General features: G+C 34.5%; 1 protein-coding gene across 1 annotated transcript in view; it reads right to left on the bottom strand.

The window, feature by feature from the left end:
* Positions 1-27,518, bottom strand: part of LOC123560734 (uncharacterized) — a 136,345-nt gene that overhangs the window by 11,938 nt on the left and 96,889 nt on the right. The window contains exons 37-49 of the mRNA XM_053516911.1: positions 26,840-27,012; positions 25,823-25,947; positions 25,293-25,391; positions 21,684-21,828; positions 20,728-20,826; positions 20,244-20,366; positions 19,054-19,180; positions 18,463-18,627; positions 2,745-2,749; positions 2,083-2,293; positions 1,263-1,424; positions 882-969; positions 386-529 (exon numbers count right to left, since the gene is read on the bottom strand). Of these exons, the coding sequence (XP_053372886.1) occupies positions 386-529; positions 882-969; positions 1,263-1,424; positions 2,083-2,293; positions 2,745-2,749; positions 18,463-18,627; positions 19,054-19,180; positions 20,244-20,366; positions 20,728-20,826; positions 21,684-21,828; positions 25,293-25,391; positions 25,823-25,947; positions 26,840-27,012 (1,666 nt within the window). The remainder of the gene's footprint in view (positions 1-385; positions 530-881; positions 970-1,262; positions 1,425-2,082; positions 2,294-2,744; positions 2,750-18,462; positions 18,628-19,053; positions 19,181-20,243; positions 20,367-20,727; positions 20,827-21,683; positions 21,829-25,292; positions 25,392-25,822; positions 25,948-26,839; positions 27,013-27,518) is intronic.

Genomic DNA, 27,518 nt, shown 5'->3' with positions numbered 1-27,518 from the left:
GGAGTGAGCGGGGTCCTGCTATATCTTATTTCGATACTTATATATCTTTTTAAGTCAATGCGTAATTGTATTTTGATAGTGTTAAAATACGGGTGGTAACCCGTTCCGCGGAATAACCGATCTGTCATATTTAATTTCTGAATCATCTTTTATATGAAATAGTTTGTCAAATTGAGCAATATTTCTCGACGTCTGTATTGCGCAAGACAGTATGTCGACTGGATTAAAAGGCGCGATAGCCGGTGTTATAATGAATATATGTTTTTGGTTTCATATTTGAATTATATTGGAGTGAGAATTTTGTGTTTTATTCTAATTCCAGTATAACTATTGATCATCTGATTAAATGTAACTGTAGATCTGAAAAGTTGTTCTAAATTATTACCCCCGGCTTTTATTGCTTTGTTCATGAGGCCGACGAATTCTGCATACATGTCTTTCATTTTAGCGCCACTGACATCCCTCCATCCTTTCCAAGCAGCAAGAAGTTCGTCATAATCTCGGCTGTTTGTCATGATGTCGGTCAGATCTAAATAGGTTTACTTGATCTTAGATATGTTATTTAAGTGTTCTTCCTCAAGTAAGAAAGAATAAACATTTTACTACATGCATATTGCTAAGGGAGAAGGAATATCTCTTTACAGGGGACTTACAGATAAGGTATATTCACATCTATATCTCATTTAGACCTTTAAATATTAATATTTTATTCTTACTATCAAGAGCAACAACATACACTTCAAAACATTATGTTTCAACGACGGATCTTAAACATTATAGTTAAAACTTTTTTCTTATCTTGATGCGAAGTCGGACAAGGATTTTTATACACAAGGTTTTGCATTCCTTTGAGATATAAAACTTTTTAATGGTATAGAAACCTGGTTCAAGAGATTTGCAGTCGTCAGATGTTTTGCACCATTCTGCTGCACTATAGATGCCAGTCATTTCTGCTTCAAGATTAGTTATCTGTTTAAAACAAACAAAATCACGATAACTTAAAAGATGGAAATGCCAAAGATATACAAAACAAATAAGACTGACTGAATGCACGCAGCGGCCTGTCTTACAATCATTCTCAGCTATGATCAATGGCCTAATAACACATTTTAGTGGCGTAACTTTTGTCATACAGTCATCTTTTTAATAGACCAATTACCTTTTTGTTAAACATAAAATAGAACACATTTTGTAACATCGTCATAAACTCAGGACCGACCTTCTAATTTCAGTCTGACACCTCTCAAAATGTATATTAATACCCGTTTAAGAACTTCTTTGTCCTCATAGCCTGAGATTCCAACATCCAGGATCATGTTTATCTGTCTCTTTAAGCTTTCATCTGTGAGTGCAGATACGTTAAACTCAGCTGCTTTTACTGACTCGTTCTTGCTGAAGTCCGAATCCAACAGGCTCATCTCGGTCTGAAAATCGTTTACAAAAATAAATACTTGCACACGTGAAGCATAGTAATGATATGTTACCCTTTTGTATGTCGTCTTATCAGAGTTTTAAATATAACGTCTAATTAAACATAAATGTTGTGCACATTATAAAGTTTCGTTTGACACGTGACTTGTTGAAATACGAATATCGTATAATGACATCCATTTGTTCGCTCGTCCGATCAGCTTCCAATGTCAATGTATTTTTTATGGGGAAAAATAAAAGAAACGAATACAAACATCGTCTTGGACAACATTTGATTAAAATATAAAGCAAACTGCTGTTAAAAAGGAAATGAGAAACTTTACCACAAAGTCGTAATTAGTGAAAAGGGTTTTTGAGCCTGACTTTAAAAACGTATATTGAAAGACAAATATATGTATTTCCATGTATCAATTGAAAATTTAAGTACACCATAAGGTCTCTCGGACTCTTTTTTATTACATGTTATATGTATATGTAAAAGTGACATATAAAATGGTATCACATATTATGTGACATGCTGCATTTTATAAATATTCTACATTATAACCTATATTTACAATATTTTTGAATTTAAAGGGATAAATACTATTTGTCTTAATTCTATTTATTTTAAAACGAATTGGTCCAGGTTTTGTAAATGTACAGCCGTACCATTTTGTTTCTATTGTAATTTGTTAAGTTCGTATAGTAAGCCCACATAGCTAACGTATATTTGTATCTTAACGCCTCGGCTCTGGCGTTGTATCCATCCGCAGCTGATAAATATTCAGTTACTTTTTCATCTTCTGTTTGCTGCACCGTGAATGTCACCAAACATAACAGTAATACACACGACTGTACGATCTTCACATTAACTTTCATTCTGAAATATATCATTCCTCCATGACTAAATTTCATAGGCGTAGCAGCACGAGGGAGGATTTTGAAAGTTAGGGCAGCTATGCTTTTGCACCCCAAACTTTTGACGCCAAAAACTGATTTTTGTCATAAATAACAGTAGATAAAGGAAAAAAATTGAGACAGCATTAAGACGTACTGATAAGGATTTGATGCGATATGTTTTGTGATATGACAAAATTTCAGGGACAGTACTGCCACCACCTACTTCCGCCGGCGCCCCCCCCCCCCCCCCCACCCCGCTCCCAAAATTGTGATCGCTACTACGCCAATGTTAAATATCAAATATCTTTTGTTAAAAGTAAACAACAGGAAGGTAACCATTGCAATTAAAGTACCCGTTTTAGGACATACAGGCGGCAAATTATTGCACATATCTACCTTCAGATTCAAACATAATAGTAAATATTTCATACGTTAACTAAAACAAAAACAAAAGAACAAGATGATACTATTGTCAACATATCGATGATATATCTTACACCTATAAAATTGTCGCTATCATCTGAAACATGTTCAAATACTATTCATATTTTGAAAGGCTATTTTTGCAAATTATTGCTTTGGTAGAAAAATATGCCGATATAATTATTCTGTGTACATATGCTTCTTTATTCATGTATATATTTCATATGATGAAGCTATCTAGCTATCTTGCGAGTCACTGGCCAAAGGGGTAAATGATCTACGTGTAAATTAGAGAACCACCATTTGATCTGTACTGTGTTAGTGTAACCCGCAGTGCCCTTTTTTGCGGCTGTAAAAGGTCTCTCCATACTTGGACTTAGTTTTGTTATATTTTCTGGTACTTTAGAACCTTAGAGTACATTCAATATTACCATAGTAGAATTCCGTTTGGAGCTAGGGAGCATGAGAGGTGTTGAACGTTTCATAACTTCTCAGGAACAAACTCAATCACTAAGCCAAACCAAGTCTACTACTATTTTGCTTAATTTCGTTCTAAGCTTCCAGGTGGTATTCTTGTAGGTATATGTATGGCTGTAATGCCAGTATGGGCTTTTAGCTGACGAATTTAATGAAACCAACCATCTAAAACGAAATCTGGAGCTTACACTGTATACAACTAAATGTATAATAAATCACTAAGTTCACAGAGATCAATTTATAGACAGGAATAGATTTTTTCTCCGAAAAGACAATGTCATGCGGTGCGAACGTTCCCATAAAGGCTTGTCTTTGTTTTTGTAGGGATTTACGTCAAACCGACACAGTTATATGTCATATGGCGACTTTCCGGCTTTTGGTGGGGGAGGGAGACCCTAGGTGCCCCTCCGTGCATTATTTCATTAATATGTTGCGTGACTTATTCTACTATGAAGACAGAATTAGAGAACCACCATTTGATCTGTACTGTGTTGGTGTAACCCGCAGTGCCTTTTTCTGCGGCTGTAAAAAGTCTCCCCATACTTGGACTCAAGAACCTAAGAATCTGTCGAAATCGTACAAAATGTCGCGAGGAACATAATTTATAAACCGCGATATTTTATAATAGTTGTTGGAAGCAGCAAGAAAAATTTTGACTCCGGTGGCCGGAAGCATTTACGTTTAACTCTCGTCAGTCTATAAAATATCGAGGAACAGAAAAAAAACTGCCACATTTTTGCAATTTTAGTAGAAGCTCTACAAAATTGTCACGTGATCATGGCGGCAAGTTGTGTTTTTTCTGAGTGGGACTTGAAAACAGAAAATTATATGATTTAGTGTCAGTTTTGGAGGTTGAAAATTTGTGCTGGATGTATAAAAGGATTAAGTTTAAAAGTCGAGAAGTATGATTTGACATTATGTTTAAGATGCATGTTTTTTGAAACTAAAATATTTTCACGCTAACTTTACGCGCCAGTGGTCACAGCACAGTATGCATATATACTCCTGACAAACTCTATATACAGTCTTGTGCAAAAAAACTTCACATATATCAGGTAAAAATTCTACCCCCGAACCTAATACAAATAAAAAACGTTTTTTTGTCGTCGCCATTGGACAGTTTTGATTCGAAAAAATCCCGCACTGCATCGCAAACCATGGATGACGATTCCAGCACAACAAATGTTTCATTCAGCCAGGATGACCTAGTTAAAATTGCTGAAGTATTAAAATCTTCTTTTCAAAGTGACATTACTGAAATGGTAAAATAAGCAGTAAGCTTATCCGTCTATAGTCGACGGGGTTCTTTCTGGGCTTCAAGAGAAAGTTGAAATGATGAATATCGCCACCACGCATATGTATTTAATATTTCTTCTTTTTCCTATGACAATTCAAGTACCTAAGCCAAAATGTAATGCTAACTTGCATCCTATCATTTAAATAATATAGTTGTAATGACGCCTTTCGAAATGTTACAATGTACAGTGATTTGTTGGTGAACGCGCGGGAAGGCGACCGTGCCGCCATTGGTGAAGTCCTCCATGGCCGTCTCAAAGACTTCCAGTTCACAGACACCAAGGTCTCCGTTGCCGGGTGGTTAAGGTCGCTGACTTCGAATTACTTGCCTCACATCGATATGGATTCAAGCCTCATTCGGGGCAATGAATTCTTCATGTGAGTAAGCTATCCAGCTGGCTTATGGAAGGTCGGTGGTTCTACCCGGCCGGTTACCCGCCCGTGGTGAAATAATGCACGGAGAGGCCCCTGGGGTTTCCTCCATCTAAGATGGAAAGTCGCCATATGACTATAATTGTGTCGGTGCGACTTTAAACCCAACAAAAACAAAACAAATTTCACAGATACCAGTGGTTTTGTTAGTCAGTTTGTTCCGTGTACTTGCAAAATGTGCATATGTTGAAATCTGCCTAGGCGTGGACGGTAGCTTGCATTTCCACTACAGTCCATGAATAGGCTCAATCAAACCGAACCTGCAACATTTTCATTTTCGTCGTGTTGAACGACGTATTGAGTTTCCACTTTTTATTTGTTTTAAATGATTTCGTCAATATCTTCGTAAGTCTTGAAGTGTATTATGGTTATATTACAGTATTCTAGATATCTCAAAATATGACGAGATTAACTTTGAAATGAGTTTGGTTTCTCAAATGGTTTTGATATAATCACCAGTTTTGACGTGTCTATTATCCATTGAAAATAATAGCAATTTCAGTTCATAATTATTTGGAAAATTGCAACTGTGATATCCGTCCAATCTTTATAAATATCTATGATCAATTGATGTGTGAATAATGAAATAAGATATTTCAAATTAATAATTCACTGTAAAAAATGAAACCAAACTCCTTCCATTAATTTTAAGAAGGAGAACGTATTGAATAACTACAGAGGAAGTTACTTCATGTCACGATAACTGCATGCATCCTCTTTCATAAATGATATGTACATTTATTTAAGTTAAAGTTAGGGCTTTAATTGAAATTTTAGAAGATCGGACGACCTGTAGTAAAAGGTAATGTCATATCTTTTCGTAGTTTCGACAGCGGTGACTCGCTAACATTAAATTTGTGAAGGCTCTTGCTAAACGAATAACTTGTGAAAAGTTAAAATGAGCCACGCCATGAGAAAACCAACATAGTGGGTTTGCGACCAGCATGGATCCAGACCAGCCTGCGCATCCGCGCAGTCTGGTCAGGATCTATGCTGTTCGCTTTTAAAGCCTACTACAATTAGAGAAACTGTTAGCGAACAGCATGGATCCTGACCAGACTGCGCGGATGCGCAGGCTGGTCTGGATCCATGCTGGTCGCAAACCCACTATGTTGGTTTTCCCATGGCACGGCTCAATTGTAAAAGATAACGTAACCTTAAGAACACTTGATAATTTGACGTACAGTGTTGTTATATTCAATAACGATAAACCTTCGATTTTGAGCAGTGTGATAACATGAAAATGTCACTTTGAACTTCTACGTTTTAATAACATAAATTTAAAAAGTGATGTCATTGATAATTCCGTAATGCTGAAAGTATGGTTATATAAAAGACTTGTTGAACCATCACTCTGAAGTACCAATGAGGCAAGGACGTTTTAAAGACTGCATATTCTGAATCATTTATATGAAATAGAATTTGACGAATATGTCCGTCTTATTTATCGAAAAAAAGATATTTGATTATAAGGGTATAAGTGTATTATAATTGTGGTATTTTGTTTTCTCACAATAGACTTACAATGACATTGAATTACACTGATGATAAGTTTAGGATGTTTAAGTAGGTAATATAACATGAAAATATACCATTTATAGTTTTTTTTAATCTTATATATTTTCCTTGAAATATTCCATTGACAAATGAAGTGCGTTTGATTTATGGACAGGACATGAATCAACAACAAATTATAAAGACTTTCTCTGCTTGTATTTTGTTGGGTTTTTGTCACACTTTCACAATTTAGGACATACTGCAACATTCCAGCTTCGGTGGTAGATACCCGTTCGCGGCGTTATTTCAAGAACGAGTGGAAGCCGTGACAGGACGACCGATCTTTTGTAAGCCCATAGGATGGCTTCCTTACACGGAAGAACTCTACATTCCAGTCAATGTTTCGATCCCACAGCGGTGATGGGCAAGTAATTCGAAGTCGAGCAAACCTAAACACTGTTTTGACTATGCTTGTATATTTGTCATAGTGAGCTACCATTATATGTAAAATAAACACTTTTCATTCTCAGAAACAAACATCATGATATCTGGTCAAATATCAGGGATAAAATGCAATCATAAATAAAAAAATGTATTAAAAACTCACTGTTTACGTGAACAATTTCAAATACAACTATTAAGCAACCGTGCATTATCAAAACTATTGAACAGAGAAAAGCGTTAATCGAAATCCTTAACGCTAGCGTATATTATTCCTAGACGATCTTGTGTAAATTACCATTAACCATTCCATCGTTTATCTGCTGTTTGGAGTGCTTTTATGAAGGAAGGTACAACAATTCAGTTGAAAATGTATCATTTTAAATCACTATAGATCATTAAAATATTAAACACTTACTTAGTTCTGCTGATAAAATAATCCCATCAAAAATGCAACTACTAAGATCAGTTTCTCTAGAAAAACACTTAAACTGATGATATAAACAGTTTCGACTTATCATTAAGTGCACCACACCACATACCGAATGTACTGGATATCTACCACTGAACGAATGATCTATTACAAAAACATTTCTGTACTTCATAAACACGCGAAACAGCTTTTATTATTTACATTATCGTCTCGTTTATTTGAATTTTGTTGAAATGTAATGTGATTATATGTGAGCCGCACCATGAGAAAACCAACATAGTGCATTTGCGACCAGCATGGATCATGATTAGCCTGCGCATCCGCGCAGTCTGGTTAGGATCCATACTGTTCGCTTTCAAACCCTATTGCAATTAGAGAAACCGTTGGCGTGGCGAACAGTATGGATCCTGACCAGACTGCTCGGATGCGCAGGCTAGACTGGATTTGGTTTTCTCATGGTGCATCTCATATATTTATTATTTCAGATTTATATAGCGTCCTTTTCATGACAAACACGTTCAAATTGTACATATTAAATTGTAATTGACAGCATGTGGAGTCATATTTTTGGTTGTTTGTAAATGTTGAAAAAATGAAATAGTCTGGAGAAAGGTAAGCCTTAAGGGATAACAATTCCTTACTTAAATAGATATTACAAAACACTGCCAGATGGATCTCTTGTTTGCTTTAATGTAGAAAATCGAATATAGACACATAAAAATATTTATTATACACTATGTTTATGTTCATTTTACTTATAATTAAGCTTGACAATAACAAATACCCCTGCCCCCAAAAGAACACTTAAAATAAGTATCAAAGTTTTCAATATAATGCTTACAGTAAATTAAAATGGGGTATTTTCCTTAGTACGGCAGGGCATAAAACAGTAACTCGAACCCTTGATCTTAAAAGTAATTTCGATCATAAATATAACGTTGATGAAAATAAAACCGATTCGCTGTGATCAAAACTATAAATAAAACAATAATGTGATATGACTTGTTTCACATTTTCTTTTTAGCAATATTATAATAGTTAATAGTTGTACCTGCTACTGGTTTTAACGGTAACGTATATAATAGTCCTTAAATCTATGTTTGTTTTACTCAAGTAGTACTTCATTTTTTCAAGAAAGGTGAAAATACTATTAAATCATTTAATTTCGTAGGTATAAAATTTCGTGGTTTTGCACAAAACAATTATTTCGTTGGAATATGAATTCGACGATTTCCACTTATGAAAATATAAAAATGGAAACTTTTTTCGTTTGGATTACATTTCGTGGATTGGCACAGCTAAGAGATGCACGAAAACTAGTCCTCGGCAAATATAAATGATTTCAACTTAGTCATATTTGTTGTTTTACCCAGTAAAAACTGCCGCTCTCCGTTCAATTAATGCCTCGATCACAAAGTGCAGACTGCCGACGGCGAGGATTTAGAGATAACCGAGCAAAGTCTTCCGGCGGCAGGTGAAATCGGACGGTGGCAGGTTAGTTTTGGCTCATCGGTCGGCACCCGGGAAAGGTTTAGAGAAAAGTTAAAATTTTAAAACTTTTCGACCTTCGGAAAGCCTGTTAATACACTGTCAGGTCATTGTCCGACTGTCGGAAAGGGCCCTGACGGCACTTGCTTAAATCGGGCGGTGGCATTACGATTTCTATTCCAAATTTTACCTTCAAAGTCGCCCGGCGTCCGGGCATCTGTAGGAGGCCTTATATGCACCATGCCATGTACAATGATCGTTATGATATCAGATGATGTCCATTAGAGTTTTGCCGCGCGGTTGCCCGGACGGCACACTTCAGTGCTCTATTCACTACGTAGGTACCTCCTGCTTCATTCCTCATCTGATCAACATATAAGATGGCACCTATTTCTCCTCAACATCTAAGATTTTTTTTCATCCATCAAGAGAGACTGCCGGCGACACACATAATGCAAAGAAGTCGTGGACGCAGATGGAGCCCTTTAAACAACTGTCCTGTCACCACATGGAAACCAGCCAGGCACCGCCAGACTTAAAAGATGTACCCATGGTTTCATATATACTACACACGGGCGCCGTCCGGTCCCTGTCAGATTTGAAAACTGCCCGCCCGACATTTCCTTGTAGGAATGCCGTCCGATGCCCACTTGATTTGTAACTGCATGAGCAAAAAGCTTCAAAATTGTTCGGCGACTGTTATACAGGCTGTGTCCGTTTTATTTGTGACTCATGCATAAAGTAAGGAACTTGGTAACTCCCTATTAAACGAAGTGAACTTAGATAAGAAAGTAATCATATTTTTGTTTTGCTCAAATAGTACAGCAACTCTCCATTTAAGTTAGGTAAGAAATAGTATTATTTTTACCTTACTCGTGCTCATTCAAGTGCAGCAAGAAAGTAGACATATATTTGTTTTACTCAAGTAGTTCTGCCACTCTTCGTTCAAATAAGGTAAGAAATAAGAAAACCAAAGGGCCAAAAGAGCGTGTTTTTAAAATAATAATTCATACAATTACACATTCGTTAATTGAAAAAATAACTTACCTGTTGAAAGGGTCATCCATGATATCGTTACGCCGATGTTGTTTATACGAAAATAAATGTTTTTTTCTTTCCGTACAAAATATTTTGTAAATTAAAATATTATCTGTTTTGTTAACATTAGCCAAAGGCATAGTGAAGCTGATTTTAGAGGTAAACATTGAATTATTTATATATTTGTATTTAACATGAATAAAACATGTTTAATATATAATACAAGAGGGCCATGATGGTCCCATATCGCTCACCTGTTATCACTGCACTTTAGGACAAGAAGGTCCTCAGAAAAAATATCTAGGTCAAAAGGACAGGAACAACAAAAAGAAGAAATTTAACCAAAAAGAAGAAAAATCTTACAAGGTATAGATATGTTAAAATACACCTAAAAATTGGAGGTGCCATCCATGTTGTACCACATAAACTGGTCTCGTGTTTTCCCTATGGCCAATAATAAAGAAGTTACTAAAGATAAGCTATTTATAGTAACGTAAAAGGGAAGTAATTAAAAAAAATATTGTAAGTGGACAAGAGAAGGATCTGCCAAATAAATCTGTTGACATAAATGAAATTTCAGATCAGATTCTTCAGTAGTTATGGAGATATAACAATTTTAATTTGAAATAAAGGGAGGTAATTTGACATAAAATCAGTCCATAGTTATCTACCCCTGATTGTCTCAGTCCAACTAATAACAATAATGAAATTTCAAATAAGTCCTGTAAGTACTTACTGATATTAATCCATTTTAATTCCAATCAGGGGAGGTAATCAGATATAAAATAACTTTGGAACCTGTGATTGGATCTGATTTGTCATGGAATCCAAGATTTATTGTTGTTGAAGATATTTTGGAAGTTTGTATCAAATAAAACCATAAATGAAGTCTCTATATGGCTGCAAAAGCCAAATTAGCCAATTTTGGACCTTTAAGGGGCCATCACTCTGGAACCCATGATGGAATCTGACCAGTTGAAGAAAGGAAGCAAGATCTTGTGGTGATACAAGTTGTGTGCAAGTTTGGTTAAAATCAAATGATAAATGAATCTGCTTTTGTGCAGACAAGGTCAAAATAGCTAATTATGGCCCTTTCAGGGGCCATAACTCTGGAGCCCATTATGGAATCTGGCAGGTTCAAGAAAAGAACCGAGATCTTATGGTGACACAAGTTTTGTGCAAGTTTGATTAAATTCAAATTATAAATGAAGCTGCTAGTGTGCAGATAAGGTCAAAATAGCTAATTTTGGCCCTTTCAGGGGCCATCACTCTGGAACCCATAATGGAATCTGGCCAGTTCAAGAAAAGAACCAAGATCTTATGGTGATACAAGTTGTGTGTCAGTTTGGTAAAAATCAAATCATAAATAAAGCTGCTATTGTGCAGACAAGATCAAAATAGCTAATTTTGGCCCTTTCAGGGGCCATAACTCTGGAACCCATATTGGGATCTGGCCAGTTCAAGAAAGGAACCGTGATCGTATGGTGATACAAGTTGTGTGATAGTTTGGTTAAAATAAAATCATAAATGAAACCACTATCGTGCAGACAAGAAGTTGTTGACGGACGCACTGACGACGGACGACGGACGAAGGGTGATCACAAAAGCTCACCTTGATACTATGTGACAGGTGAGCTAAAAACTGTATCGGATTTGTCCCTTAAAATTGTCTTAAATATTATAAATATATAATAAATAACGTAAAATAATTTGAATTAAATATGCACATAAATAATTACTTGTCCAAATATCATTAAATAGCTCAGTAGGTGATTGAATAAATGGTGTATATTATCAGATCTGTCTACTATTATTTCCGACTACATTTAAATGATTTTTTAATGTGTAAATCACGATGTAATTTGTCTTATGCTTCCTTATATGTGTATAGTGCTGTAACATGATGAATTTGACTTAATGCTTCCATTTATGTGTGATGGCCTGTAACATGATACAGTTGGTCTAATGCTTCCTTTAATGTGTAAAGTACTGTAACATGGCGTGGTCACAGTAATGTTTCCTATAATGAATAAAGTACTGCAACATGATGCAGATATTCAAATGTTACCTCTTATTAGTAAAGAACTGTAACATGATGCAGTCGGCGAAATGTTTCCTCTAATATGAAATGTACTACAACCTGATGCAGCTTAATGTGTGAAGTAATGTAACATGATGCGATCGGAGTAATACTGATTTCAATGCGAAACGTACTGTGGTCAAATGTTTCCTCTAATGTGTTAAGTACTATAATATGATGCGGACGGCCAAATGTTTAAGTATTGAAACGTGATGCAGACGGTCAAATGTTTCGTAAAGTTATGTAACATGATGCGGCCGGTCTAATGTTCCAATAACGTTTTAAGTACTGAAGCATGATGCAGTCGGTCTCATGTTTCCTTTGATGTGTAAAGTACTGAACACACAATTTGCATCTTTACAATATTCCTCAAAGGTTCGTTACATTGTTCAGGCCTATTCAGCCTGTTAAAGTTTAAACAGACATGGTCCGATGTAACGGTTTGCACGTTCAGAACATAAGAGGTATTTTTGAGAAATCATCCACGGGGATGTCAATATACATTCCATTATAGTGGAGTGCAATGTACAGCAATACTTATAGTTTGTTTTTAGGTTGGCTCTATAAATATTGCACAATTCATGTTACTCCTTAGATATACGAGGGCATCAGCTTGACACAATTGTTGAACTTGCGTATTCAGTTCAGAAAAATGTTGATCTATTTCATAAAAAAATGCCTGATATTACCAAATAATATGACTACAAACGAATTCCCATTTTAAAAACCTTTTGAATTTCATCTGGGTGTTGTAAACGCAAATGCTAGATACCATACTTCATAAATATTTATTTCAGCACATCTATGCATGTAAATGAGCAAAGTTAGATGTTCTAGTTTAAACAACATGTTACAACAGTAAGTAAACAGATATCATTCATTTAAAAAACGCGATGTCTTTAATTATAATATTGAAAAGCTTGCTTTAAGATTTTCTTGTGTGATCGTTTATAGGTATTTGAAAAAAAAAAAACTACTTAGTAAAGTTTCCTAGCTCTAATAGTATCCTTATTCAACGCCCTGAGTGAGGCTCGAACCCACATCGTTGAAGGGCAAGTGACTCAAAGTCAACGACCTTAACCACTTGGCCAGGGAGGTCCGCCCAAACATCACTTTTAACGGTGAAAATGCATAACTCAGTGCTACAATATCTCTGGTCATCTGGGATGACTGAGTCGGATAAAAGAATTCCACTTCAGCCAGTGCCGGGGGTATAAGTTATTTTGCACAGAACTGTACTTCTCAGTCACAAACTCAAACATACCTTGCCTGCTTTTATATAGCTTTGTTGCGTTCTGTGCTTACAAAGGATTCTATTATAGATTTGATTTTATACATTTTCAATAATAACAATTTTGGCAATCTTAGCTGTGTTACGAATCAGGTCTTTCTGTTCCGTTGTGCTGGTCAATGTTTTTCAAATGTATAACTTTGAAATCAACTCTAAAGGGCGCACATGCATTCGATATATCTATTTTCTGTATAAAAGTATTTAGATCAAGCTTAATTAAATGTTTTTTATAGAAAGATTATACATTGTTAATATTAAACTTAAGATAGGAAAAAAATCAGCGGAACTTTAAATGCAAATTATTAAATATCTGATAAAAATCTTAAACGAGGAATAGTCAAATTAATTTGTAAACGATACTGAGAAACTTAAAGCTATGCCATTTTAGAAAGATCTTACCTCATCTAATTAAAAGCTCCCTTTCCATTCAAAACAGCTTCCAATATGAAAACTATTGCGCAATAAAATGAGGCGGGTTTTTATGATATGTAAAATAGTCCATAGAACACTGTACAGGATTATTTGTAATGATGATTTTATTGTTAATTTATCATTAAGGTTATCTTTAGGTAGGTTGCATTCTCTCAATAGGCCGGTTTACGACTTTTATTACTGTCTCAACCGTGATAAGGTATTATGGCATATGATACACTTATTTCTAGACTCCAATTTCAAGTTATTCGACTTTTCACTAGTAATTCAACACAAACATCTACTGAAAATGTTAAGTGAAACGGGCTTGCAATTATTAAAGTATTTAAAACTTGTTATTTACATATTATCGTACATCAAATGCAATTAAAGCATCAAAACAAATATACAGGCCATTTCTTCAGTCAAAACCAACCTGAATTTCAAGTCTGAGCTTCCTTTGCTGAAGCATTCCTTAGATATCGATTAAAATCCAATTTCACGGGGGAGAAACTGTTACACGAGACTCGGTTATGGAGGATATCATGTTACAGAATTTAGTATGCTGCTGCTACAGAATACCTGAATATGAAGTCTGAGGTTCCTTTGCTGAAGCATTCCTTAGGTATCGATTAAAAGCCAGTTTCACGCGAGACGAACTATTACACGAGACTCGGTTATGGAGGATATCATGTTACAGGTTTAGGATACTGCTATTACAGTTTTCCCGGGTAACGTTACAGCATATGAAGGATAATAATCGCTGTCGGTCGTTAGTTGGTAAAAAATCTCTTCTTAGCAAAAATATAAATTGTATTTTTAAATCAATGTGTCTACGTCATTTGAGATATGGCTTAACATGCGAAACACAGTATATTGAAGTCTATCAGGCGTTTTATGATAGAAATCGATATTTTGATATAAAATTATCAAAAAGGAAGAATTGATTAAAATATATTTCAACCGTATTTTATGCTCATTTGTATCGATAAAAAAACATCCAAGCATGCACTTTTAATACGAGGTAGAAATCCAAGTGAAGAAAGGGAATTTTAAAGAATAACTTGCCTTCAACTAAAGCTTCTGTATTTTAACTATTTCACAGTGAATAGAGATGTTGATTATAATATAACTTAATCAAAAAGTGGTCAATACGCCATTGTTGGATAATATGTACATGTGAAAATTCTTATCATTACAGTATGATTTTGTTTATTTTACTTATGTATGGAATTACGCTGAATTATAACTGAACAAAATTATTTGGCGAAAAACATACATTTAAAATGCGTAATACAATAACATCATTGTACACTTTTGTTTACAGCAAATTAACTTAAGGTATTTTCATTGCTACGATACGAAATAAAACAGTAACCCAAATACTAAATCTAAACGCTAAATATAACGTTGATGAAAATGAAACCTATTCCCTGTGATGAATACTATAAAATATAACTGTGTGATATGGACCATTTCAACCTGTTTTGCGCTATTCTAATATTTGTACCTGTCTAAGATTTTATCTGTAACGTAACCAGATTTTAATAAGCGTGTAAGTAGATCAAGTTTCGTTTAACTTAAATGGTACTATCACTCTCCGTTCAAGTACGGGGTGTGATCCAGAATTAATGTGACTTTTCTTCTATGATAATTACTTGATGCATAAACATAGCCTATTAAAATTTGTACAGGATATTCTTTTTTACATGTCATTTATCCGCAGTTTATGTACAGACGTAACTGTATATATGAATGAGGTACATATTGTATCCCCGTGACATCGGTTTTCGACGACGCAAGGAATCATACGATTGCCAAAAATAGGAAAGGAGACTAATTAAATTGCCTACTTGTCAAGCGACAAAACAATACAAGACCTTCACTTTGTATGTGGTTTTTATCCGGAAATCTGATTTTGCAAGTTCAATTCGGATAAAAACGGAAGTTGGTTGAAAGCACCTGCGCGCACTTTGCGACTTACGTATTCGACGGTTCCCGCCAATCACACTAAAAATCTATACCGTACATTGAATGTAGTACAAAGCATCACCTATCACGAGAAACAGTTATTGTTATGCATTTTATCAACGTTTTAACCGTATTCAACGGTATTTAATATATTTTCAGTGAGTTATTGGTAAGTCCTATTCAAATTTGCATTTATTAAATATTATTGATTGTTAAACTTTGGGCACCTTGCATAAATCGGCTCTGCTCCGTGTTACTCATACAGATCTTTGCACCCAACCATAACATTTATTAAGTAACACCCATTTAACAATGTAGATGGGATTTTTTTTATCAATTTCTGCCTGAATTGTTAACAATTAACATTTGCAATGTAAGTACATCTTAAAGAATGGCTTTAACGTTCTTAGTTTATTCTGCAAGGGAGTCATCTAAATCAGATCGTGATATTTTTACTGTATGGTATAGGTTTTTTAAAAGCATGACACGACCAATAACAACAAAGATGGCCGTGTCTGCAGACGAACATCTAAACTATTTTCATGCTTCTAAGTGAATAAATGAGAGTGTCACTCAAGTACCAGTTTTGGGATTAAATAAAAGATGTATAAAACGGTATGTTGATATTAATTTATCATTTTACTTTCCATTTTTATTTGATTAAGTTATAAAATGTGGACACGTGTAGAACTTTGTTTATTCTACCAAAATACCACGTGATCACCACTTGACATGCGCGGGATATGCAAATTAACTGGAAATATCGACATCGTCGAAAACGTATGTCCGTCGAAAACGTAAGTCGTGGGGATACATATATATACATCAGATCTTAGATTTTAATAGAGTATCTTTTTACAAATTTTCTATTCATTACAAAAGAATCATGGCTTCTGGATCATCCCTATTAAGGTAAAGAAAGTGGATACGTTTTCATTAAATTTACTCATTTACTGCCATTCTCCAATTAAATAAGTTAAGTAGTTCAATTCAAATAAGCTAAATTGGTAGAAAAATACAAATAGGCAAGAACTGTCAATCCGTGGGGATGTTATTTATACGTTATAAAACATTTCACTACTAATTTACTGCTTTATTAATTTCTTAAATACAGGGAATGATGTGGTATAGGATATTATATAAATTACCCGTTAAAACGTTTTACCAATGTGTTTCATCTGTATGTAAAATGCATGACTGTTTTTCTTTTTCGGGCAGCGACAGTGTTAAATTAATGTAAGTGATATATGGTGTATGTTTTGCTCAAATGTAACCTTTAGCCACACCTCGATATTTAAATGAAGGATACAAAATATCTGTTTCAACAATGATACACCTTTAAATAAGTTTTCAAGGATGTAAATACCCCTTTAAAATGTTTAAGAATAGAGTAAATAAGACTTAAAAGAACTGTTAATTCTAAATGGAATTTTGTATGTAGAATTGTCGGAATGTGGTGATGCTTGGTGCATGAGTGCGGTTGTGCTCAACTTAAATAAAATTATCCATGCTTCCTTTGAATGTTCGGACGGGGTGACTTGTGGTTACATTTAGTTTGGAATATTTGAATGGCACTTTTCTGCGTGCTAGTTCATTCGTTTGATTTCATACAGCTTGATGTTGTGTGATTCATGGATACAGTGGCAAAAACACTTGCTATAAGAGCTGCCAACGTACACTTATATACAAAGAAAGATCACTTTGAACAAAAGTCTGGCGAATAGTGCCTTTAAAGCCCTTTTAGTAAATATAAACTAAACGTGTAACTTATAATGAATGGAATACAACAATTATAGCGCTACCATACTTCTGGTATTTACTTGTGACCTAAATTAACTTCTTGGAAAACAGTGGAGAAGGGTGTTTTTTAGGGGGAGGACGTTAATTAGAGAATATATGGTACTTCGCTAAACTGTACCCATTGCTTTCAAAAGCAAAACACTTTTCATTGTTGAATATATGATATACACTATATTTCAAACAAATTTAAAAAATGGGTGGTGAAAAATGTGTGCTTTAGAGTTAAAATAAAATAAAATTGGCACTCAAAGGGATATAACTGTTGTGGTCCTTGTATAGAAGTAATAATAGTTTTAGTTAAAGGGACAAACTCACAGGACAGACAAACAGACAAACAAGAAATGCCATGTAAAAAGTTGAAAATTACAAGGTTTGTTTGATCGAGCTCGAATTACTGTTAAGGGAAACATCACTAAAAGGTGACATGAGTTATATAAACATTGGAAAGCAGCCAATTCTTAAATGAAATACGAAATTATGACTCATAAATACTATAATTATTATTTATTGAATAACTAACATGACATAATGGTCAAGGTAAATATGAACAAAAACTTACACATCACCAGACATTATAAATAACTGCTGATCGGTCACATGACTGGCAATGTATATGTTTTCAATTTTACAATGTTCTTGTTTTTATGCAAATAGAAGGCTTTTATATATAATGTCAGACAAGTGTTATCATTAGGTTGAATTGTTGTATAGTATAACGTGGCTTTCAGATTATAAAGAACAAAAATAGAACGAAAAAAGTACAGAAGAAACAGGTATGAACAAACTTGCAGATTTTTTCATTATCGCGAAAAGCGGATAACCATTTGTTGTTGTAATAAAATGATTATATAAATATGTACATGCATATACAAACAACAATATTATTAAATGTAATAGTTTTTAAGTTAAAACAAAGTAATTTATCGTTACATGAACAGCAAAATGATTTGTTCCAGACTGATTTCAAGATGCTGCACACGCTTCTTCCTATAGATGAAAATGATGTTGATTTCTGAATATCATTTCACAAAAAGGACAAAACTTTCTGTCAGTTTTCTTACATGCGTGTTAGTTAAAGAACAGAAAACGCAATATATTAAAGCTCAATGCGCAAACAACTGATGACGTCATCACTGAAGCAGACGAGGACGTGTCAATGAACGAACCACTTGGGCAATTCTCCCGGGACCATCCTATGGTTTCTCCTGCCTTGTTATTTTCGACTTCTAACCAATCCTTTAATATACAAAAATGTCTGTAGTACTAACATGGTTAACAGTTAGGTGATATAAAAACGATTTAGCACCACGTTTAATAGAAAACATGAGCTTGCAATTACCTTGTATGGCTGAAAATTGTTCTGATCATTCAGGTATAATACAGCTTACTACAAGATGACAGGTAGGCAATTGTTGTGGTCTAAACATTACTAAATACATACTGCTACTTAATTCAATACTTTTTTTATATATTGAATACATTTTTTTTGGCCTAGCCTTATATATGCCAATGTCAATTGGTAAGTAGGTATATTGGTAAGTAGGTACTTGCAATTCCCAATTTTTCAATGCAAAATCAAATATAATCTCGAAAGAACGCAGTTATTTTGTAATGGGTCTTTGGTAGACGTAAATTAATCTTGAAGATGAACTAAATAATTACCTGCAAAGGTTTGAAGTAATCAAGGAGGGGTTGGGCACTGAGTTTGTCTGTAAAACCACTTGTGCCTCTTGTTATTTTCTCCATAGCTTTCCCCCATGGCAACGAGGCACCCATTTGTAACATCTCTCTGAAGTATAATGTGTACAATACTATAACGACACTCGGAAGTACAGTGTCTCAGATTTAAAGCGTCTGACTCTTAACTCAGAAATCGCGGATCCGAATCCTGGTTAGAGTAGAATATAACAAAGGTGTGTACCATCCACTGCTTACAAATGCACTTGCAATGGTCAGAAAACCAAGAATTAGTCGTAGAAAGATGTTAACAGATAGAGTCTGGCAACCCTGTCGCGGAAAAGGAGGCTAAAACAAGGTTAAATATGCCAGAAAATACCTCACAGTTTCAAGAAGAGAGGTCAGAAATTGAATCATACAGTCAATGTTTTAAAAGGTTAGTAATGATAAATTGAACACTTTGGAACGATCAGCGGCAATCAGTGTCAGTAAACACAACTGGGGAATTAAACATGACTTTGATGCGCATCCCCTCCCCATTCTCAATGTTCCGAAGTCACAGGATAGTAATAAAACCCTCCAGGTGAGTCCCTTTATACGCAATAGCAAAATGCATGATGTGTAAAACACAAAAAACAGTACCAGAGGCTTGCAAGAACTGCCTGTCATGCAGACTTCCAACTGTTCCTTCAGATACAAATAAAGAAGAAAGCGTACCAATCAAATGTAAAAAACTGAAAACCAAACATGAGATGTGTCTGAAAACACTTCGGTTATCGCCTTTTATTCATAGCACTAGCGTGCAACCTCTGTAGAGCGACACCCTTTGGGAGATACAAATATTGACCGTTATGCAAAGGTTGTTGTTTTGGAGAGGTATATTTGACAGTATATATTTCAGCTTAGGGAAATTTTTATGATGTTTTTATAGAGAGGTTTTTGCTTAAGAGATGGTCGCTCTGGAGAGTATATTCATAGCAGTATATTCATTGTTATTCAATATTATCACACTATTACTAGCCAAGGACGTTTGTCCCTTAAGATATTATAATAATGTAATAAAATTATCTTTTACTTTTTCTTGAAAACTATAAATTAAACAACAGTTCTGTCCGTATGTGATGTGAATTAGTAAAACATTCCAGACAGTGACAAATAATTAGATTTTTTTTTACTGTAGCCTTTGTCCAGCCGTTCTATTCTGGTATATGTCACATCTATGTAGTGGTTCCTCTTGTCCTATCAGCTCACACAATGCCTTATGCCACTGAAACTGAGCAACGAAACTTACGAAATACCTGTGTGGAACAGAAAATAATATCACTCATGAGAAAGATTTTTTGTTGGATTTAACGTCGCACCGACACAATTATAGGTCATGCTTTGATAGTGGAGGAAGACCCCAGATGCCCCTCCTTGCAGTATTTTGTCACGAGCGGGTAGCTGGGTAGAACTATCGACCTTGCGTAAGCTAAATGGATGATTCCTCACATGAAGAATTCAACACCTCGAGTGAGGTTCAAACCTACATCGGTGCAAACCTACATCGGTGTCTTAGCTAGGAAAGAAAATATCGAGTTAAAATCAGGAATTTAAGTAATATGGATTAATATTTTCAAGACATGATATTAAAATGTTATGTTAAGAGAATCGACTTGCCTGATATAGGGTGTATTCCCTGGTATGTGATATTTTGCTCCAGGATCAAAGTCATTTTCTGACCTTGCAACAGGTGGTGATATGCCTTGGTAACGACACCTGCAAAATATATATTAATATATATACTGTCAAATCTGTGTAAAAGACCACTCTTGATCAGAGCACATATCGCATATCTACATATAATAACTATATGTAGTATGTCTTTAAAAAAATCATATCGATATGAAGCTGAAATCTAGTTAGTTGGGCAACATCTGTCAACATTTGACAAGAAGTGGTCTTCTGAATCAGACGCCTATCAGTCAGATCTGTGACACATCGATATACTGGTGCGAGTATATAAATTAATAGAATGCCTTTTCATACTGAATTTATTAAACGAGTTGAATAAAATAATAAATGCGAAGCTCTGTCGAGCATATGTAAATCATTTTAAGTTCACTTTTTAAAAATACTGTAATATAGACATCCATATATTTAAGTATGTCTTTTTGACACATATTACTATCTCCGCGTAAATATCAACATTTTTCCTAGTTTCATTACTATGGGTTAGAATCATTCAGAATACCGGATTAAGGAATTACAACCCTACTTTCCAAAAGAACTTTGAATGTTATCAAATCTGAGGCATTGATTATTGTGGTGCGCAACAAAATTGTTATTCTTGTGTAAGATGATATGAGATAGAACATTCGATGCAATTGTGTAAAATATAGATCTATACGATTGTTAGATCGGCAGATTGCATCGATTGTTGATGCGTATAGCAATTTATGCTATTCCACTAGAGTCGCCTTAATTTTCCGTTTTACATAGAACACAACTAAATCTAAATTAAATACAGTGGAAGTAAATGAACAGTAAATAAAACATATACCATATAAAAATATGTTTAGGTGAAATATGCCACGAACGAAATAATTTTATGGCTTTAATCATTTATGCCAAACCTCAGATCCCACCATGCTTCGTTGTAATTTTCTTTAGTTGTCTCCCCTCTATACACACTCCATCTCCATTGGTCAATCAAGTAACCGAATGGCAGAAAAGCTACTTTGTCCAGTGCCATTTGAAATAAAAAATTGATGTCTCCCTCTACGTAAAGAACGTGCAAAATGGCATAAACATTCAAATATCAAAAATAAAGTTAAACCTGTATAAAGCAACATTTAATGACAGTAACAGAAAAAAGTTTAGTTAATTATAATAACAAGAAAATCAATTTAGTATTTTAGTACTAAGCATAAACATCATGCGTTTAATACGTCAAGAAATAATAACAATTTTGAAAGAAAAGCCTTACACAAATTCTACGCTAGTAAGGGAAATTCAAGCGTCATCGGCTGAGATAACGAATGAGCAAGAAGAAGAGTGTGACCTCATTTTAATAAAGTGCATCGTGCTCTTGTGGGTCCATTTTCTTAGCTCACCTGAGGGAAGTTATTGTGATCGTTCGATGTCCGGCGTCCGTAGTCTGTCGTCTGTCGTCCGTCGTCTGTCAACATTTAGCTTGTGTATGCGATAGAGGCTGTATTTTTCAACTGATATTCATGAAATTTGGTCAGAATGATAACCTTGATGAAATCTAGGCAAGTTCGAAGATGGGTCATCTGGGGTCAAAAACTAGGTCACTAGGTCAAATCAAGGAAAAACCTTGTGTATGCGATAGAGGCTGTATTTTTCACTTGATCTTCATAAATTTTAGTCAGAATGATTACCTTGATAAAATCTAGGCCAATTTCGAAAATGGGTCACCTGGAGTCAAAAACTAGGCACAGGAAAAAGTACAATTAACCTTAGTGATCGATAGGCTATAATTTGTCAATTATCTCATGAATTTCAAAATATTAACTATAGCTGGAAAAGTCGGAATGGATTAACTGGGTGAAAACTAGGTCTAGTCAAATCAGTATGATAAAACTATTGTTTCAATAGAGCTGCAGTTTTCAATTGATCTCAAAATTTTGATATAATTAGCTGAAAAAATTAGGTCACTTGCGAATAGGTCATCTGGGACAAAAGCTAGGTCACTATGTCAAATCAAAAAAACTTGTGTATGCGATAGAGGCTGTATTTTCAATGATTTCATAAATTATGTCAGAATATTACCTTGTAAATCTGGTCATTTCGGAAATGAATCATTGGGTCAAAACTAGGTCAATAGTCAAATAAAATAAAACCTTGTATGCATAGAGGCTTATTTTGTCAAATGATGCCTTATGCAATTTTGTTAAGAATGGTACTGTGGATAAAAAGGTAAGTATATCAAGCAAATCTTGTTTCAAATGGATCAACTTGGTAAAAACTGGCATCCTAATAAAATTGGCAAAATTGTATTCATGAAAACCTTGTAGAAATATGACTGCATTTGTATTCGGTTTCAGAACTATGGCATAGTCTTGTTAATATAAATTAAAGCGTACATACCTTCACTGGTACCTATTAGGTCCTAATTAAGACAGGATAAACCTTGTGTATGCGTAGGCGTTTCTTCCTTGATTCAAATTTTGTCTAAAAGTTCAACCTTGATAACAATAATGTCATTCGAAAAGTACTGGGAGTTCAAAGCTATGTTCACAGGTCAAATAAACGAAAACCTTGTGGTTTTAAAGGCCTATAATTTTCATGATTTCAGCAATTTGTCAAAAGGTCTAACAATATCAACTCTGCCGAAATCGGAAAGGATCAACTGGGATGAAAAATAGGTTCTGGTCAATAGGAAAATCCTTTGTACGAATAGACTCGATTTACATTAATCTTAAAATACATATTAGATTCATTATGCTTTCAATAAAATTCTAGGTCTGTTCGAATATGATGTCATTCTGGGGATCAAAACAGAAATATGTCAATTTACGAAACCTATTAAATGTTGGGATCGAAATTTCAATGTGTTTCCATGAAATTTGGAACAAATAATTACTGATTAAAATCTTAGTACATTCAATTGTTCTGAGAATAAAACTAAGCCATTCAAAAAAATTGTTATTAGCGTAAATGGACTTAATGATATTTCAATGTTCATGAATTTTAGTAATTATATACCTTGATTGATCTCGGTCAATTCGAAAATGAATCATCTGGTCAAAAACTAGTACTAGCCAAATTCTAAATTAACTGTTATGCGATAGAGGTATTTTTACATGATTTTCATGCAAAATTATTGTAAAATTGGTTTAGCCTTATAAAATTCTAATGCAAGTTCGACTAATGTCAACTGGGATTTTAAAATGAGTTCACTAGGCACAAACTACGAAAACGTTTAATTGCAATAAGAGCGCGATTTTATTTTTTATCCAGTTTGGATCACACATGGTAATTGCTTGTAAAATTTAGGCAAGTTGAATATGGTATTACTAAAATTATCTACATTTTCATAGTGAAACAAGAATTGTGTATGGTTAAAGTCTATTTTTATTGATCTTCAAAATTTTATTTGGGGAGATTACTTATAAACTAGGTCAATTTCGAAAAGGTATTAACTAGAGGATCAATGGACTAGGTCATCTACTCCTTCAAATCAAGAAAACCTGTGTTTGTGATATGGGTTATTTTTCTTGTTTCATAGCAATTTTTCAAAAATTGTCTACTTGATTAATTCCAAGATTCGGAAATGTTAACAACTGGGTATAAAACTAATCCACATCAGTGCTAATAAAGCAAACCTTTTATTATAGGCCGTATTTTTATATTTCACTAAATTTGAGCAGATAATCATACTGATAAATCGACTGGTTTAAATTGGGCATCTACAAACTGTTCACTATCAAATACAGAAATACATTTGTGATCGATAAGGCTGTTTTTTGTATGACCTTTTAAATAATTATAATTAATTGCCAGTCATTTTAAGCTTAGTTCAGTTGTGAATATTTATTGGGTCAAAAAAAGGTACTAGATCAATCAAAGAAAAACCTTGTAAGTAGTACGTATGAACCATGTTTCAATGATTGACATGACATTGCAGACTCGTTGCCTTTATGAAAGGAAAGCTTATTTGAATATGGCTTGGGTCAACAACAATCAATGTCAAAGGAAAACCTTCGTCATAAGGTAAGTGTGTAATTTAATTACTTGCAAGTAGAAATGGTAAAAGTTTGCCTTGTATGAACTGGTTCTAATCCGAATTAACTATCATCTGGGTCAACATTACTCCTAGATCTAATCATAAAAGTAAATACTTGTTTAAACTCAAGGACCACATTTTTGGTCCAATCTTAATGAAAATTGGCCAGAATATTTGTTTCCATGAAATCACTAGGTCAAACATGTTGACACTGTTATGGTGTGTTTCTCAGGTGAGCGACCTAGGGCCATCTAGGCCCTCCCGTTGTAAGGTTGATAGATCATTTGAAATAGCTACATAACCCCTTCACAGTAGCCGTTTTAGTTCTTTAAATATAAGACGCGTTTACCTGCGCAGGCGCGTAGCCGTGTCCTCATTGCGCTATATAATCGAATTAGTTTTTCAAAAGCAAACAAGTTGCAGTAAGCAATAAATGTCTTCAAATCAAAAGCTGTAAGTAGTGCACGTTATTCTTTATTTCAATGACAATTACCTGTCCCGTTCGGGAGGTTCTCTAAAAGCCCTATCTTCTGTAGATGTTCCGGAGTCTGAAAAGACAGACTGACAATATCCGCTACACCTTCATGAAAACCTGCAACACAGAGTACTAGGATGTCATGTTTGTTTTGTTTGCCTTTGGAAAATTTTGCTTGAATGAACTATACAAATCATCGAGATTGTACAATTAAACTTAAAATACACTATAAAATTATTACTGTTGTTTCAATAAAATCTTGCAATACATGAATAATGTCCAATAATCGATTTTTTAATTCTTTTTCATCGCAGAAATGGATTAGTTTTTCGTAACACAATAAATTGTGTGTGGATCAAGAGAATGCATCGCCTGTGTTTCCCAAGAACAAGAAAAATACATTACCTTTGAAGTTCATATGACATTCATTTTTATTCAGACTTGATATATGTCAACAAATGCAATTCAAAAAATTGTTTTATTAGCAGTAAAATGGACTTAAATGAGTGAACGATCAACTCGTTATATTTGTGTTTATACAGTACGACCTGGATTTGCTCCGCCTCGAAACAGAATAGGTTGATTGATATATTCAAGGTAATACTGTATATGTCCCATTTCGTGATGTACTGTGATCAGTTGGTCCTCAGTTACCGTGGTACATTGTTTGATTCTTAAATAAAAATATATAAAAATTTGTGTGTTCGTATTAACATATATGCTAAAAATGAAACTGTACTAACATGTCTTCAGAATTGTCAGTTGGATTTCAGAAACAGCCTTTTCTGACTACAGTTTAAATATGTTTTAAAACGGATTTATTTTTTAATCCAGTTTGCGTCCACACACAATGTGTATTAGAATGTGTATTTTTGAAGGTAAAGTGGTAGTTTTAATGTTACATTAAAATTATTCTACATTTATTTCACTAGTGTGAACACACATGTGGAATATTACGGTTTAAAATCTATTTATGGCTTTCGCACCAAATCTGACATTTTGGCGGGGGAATGAATACCGCATGGTTTTCTTTTAGTGTTTATTAACAATGGATGCAATGGCTGTGAATTCTACATCTGCTTCGTATATCTGCACACCTCCTTATTTGTTATCTTTTCTTGTTTATTACAAATAATTCCCTAAAACAATCATGTTTCTACATCCATGTTTACTTCCCATAATGCAACAATGCTTATAAATATTCATGAATCTTGCATGTATATACCTAAATCTACATTCCACTGCCTAGTGTGAATGCAAACTAGATTATATTTTCATGGCTTTTTTATTTTAACCACCAATTAGAGCTGGTACTAGAATAATACGGATGTACAGTCCGAACGCGGTAATAATCTGTCAGCATACAACTAGCATATGTTTTAATTAATACATGTATCTACTATACACTTCTGTGAGATAATGTTTATTTTAGGTCACGCCACGCCATTTTAAAGTCAAATTATCTATTTAATTGCACCAAGATCATTTTTCCCTATGACTGCCTGTTATATATTTTTGCTGCATCATCATACAAGGGATACCTACTGAATCCTGGAAACACCTACCGAAAGTCAGTACCGCTATTGAAATCCCACGCAGAAGCATGACAGACCACATCACGACCGTCGTCTGGTTTTTCCAACATGGAAAGCCTCCAAAATGACTCTGGCATAGGACCCATACCAATCGATGTAAAGAACTCTTCCGCCAAACGGTACATGTGTGTCACATTATAATTCTATGCAAAGTAGACACAAGTAAATAACTTTGTTTCCTGTACTGAATGTATTGAAAGAAATGTAACCTTAATAATTCTGTAACTCATATTTCATTACCCCTCACGAACGATCTCAATCAAACCAAGTCTGTTTTAATTTCGAATAAAAAGGGGGACATAGAAGTAAGCTCCGTCCGTTCATCTGTCCGTCCGTCACACTTCGTGCCTGGCCCATAACTCTAGCATCCATCAAGAGATTTTGAAATTACTGGGTACAGTTGTTCCCATAATGAGACGACGCGCCGCGCGCAAGACCAATACCCTTAGCTTAAAGGTCAAGGTCACATTTTGAGTTCAAATATAACAGGCAATGATTTCTCTTGCCTACAACTTTACTTTGTATCGATGGGTATTCAAGTAACTTGGCATAAAAAGTCATAATTACAAGGTGATACTTTGCATGTAAGACCCTGACCTCTAGCACAATGTCAAAGATTTTTGCCAAATCTTTGTCTGGTCTGTAACAT

Source organism: Mercenaria mercenaria, chromosome 10 (genome assembly GCF_021730395.1).
Source record: "Mercenaria mercenaria strain notata chromosome 10, MADL_Memer_1, whole genome shotgun sequence".
NCBI classification, from domain to species: domain Eukaryota; kingdom Metazoa; phylum Mollusca; class Bivalvia; order Venerida; family Veneridae; genus Mercenaria; species Mercenaria mercenaria.
Note: the sequence above shows the minus strand (reverse complement) of the source record. Positions and strands in the feature narration are given on the sequence as shown.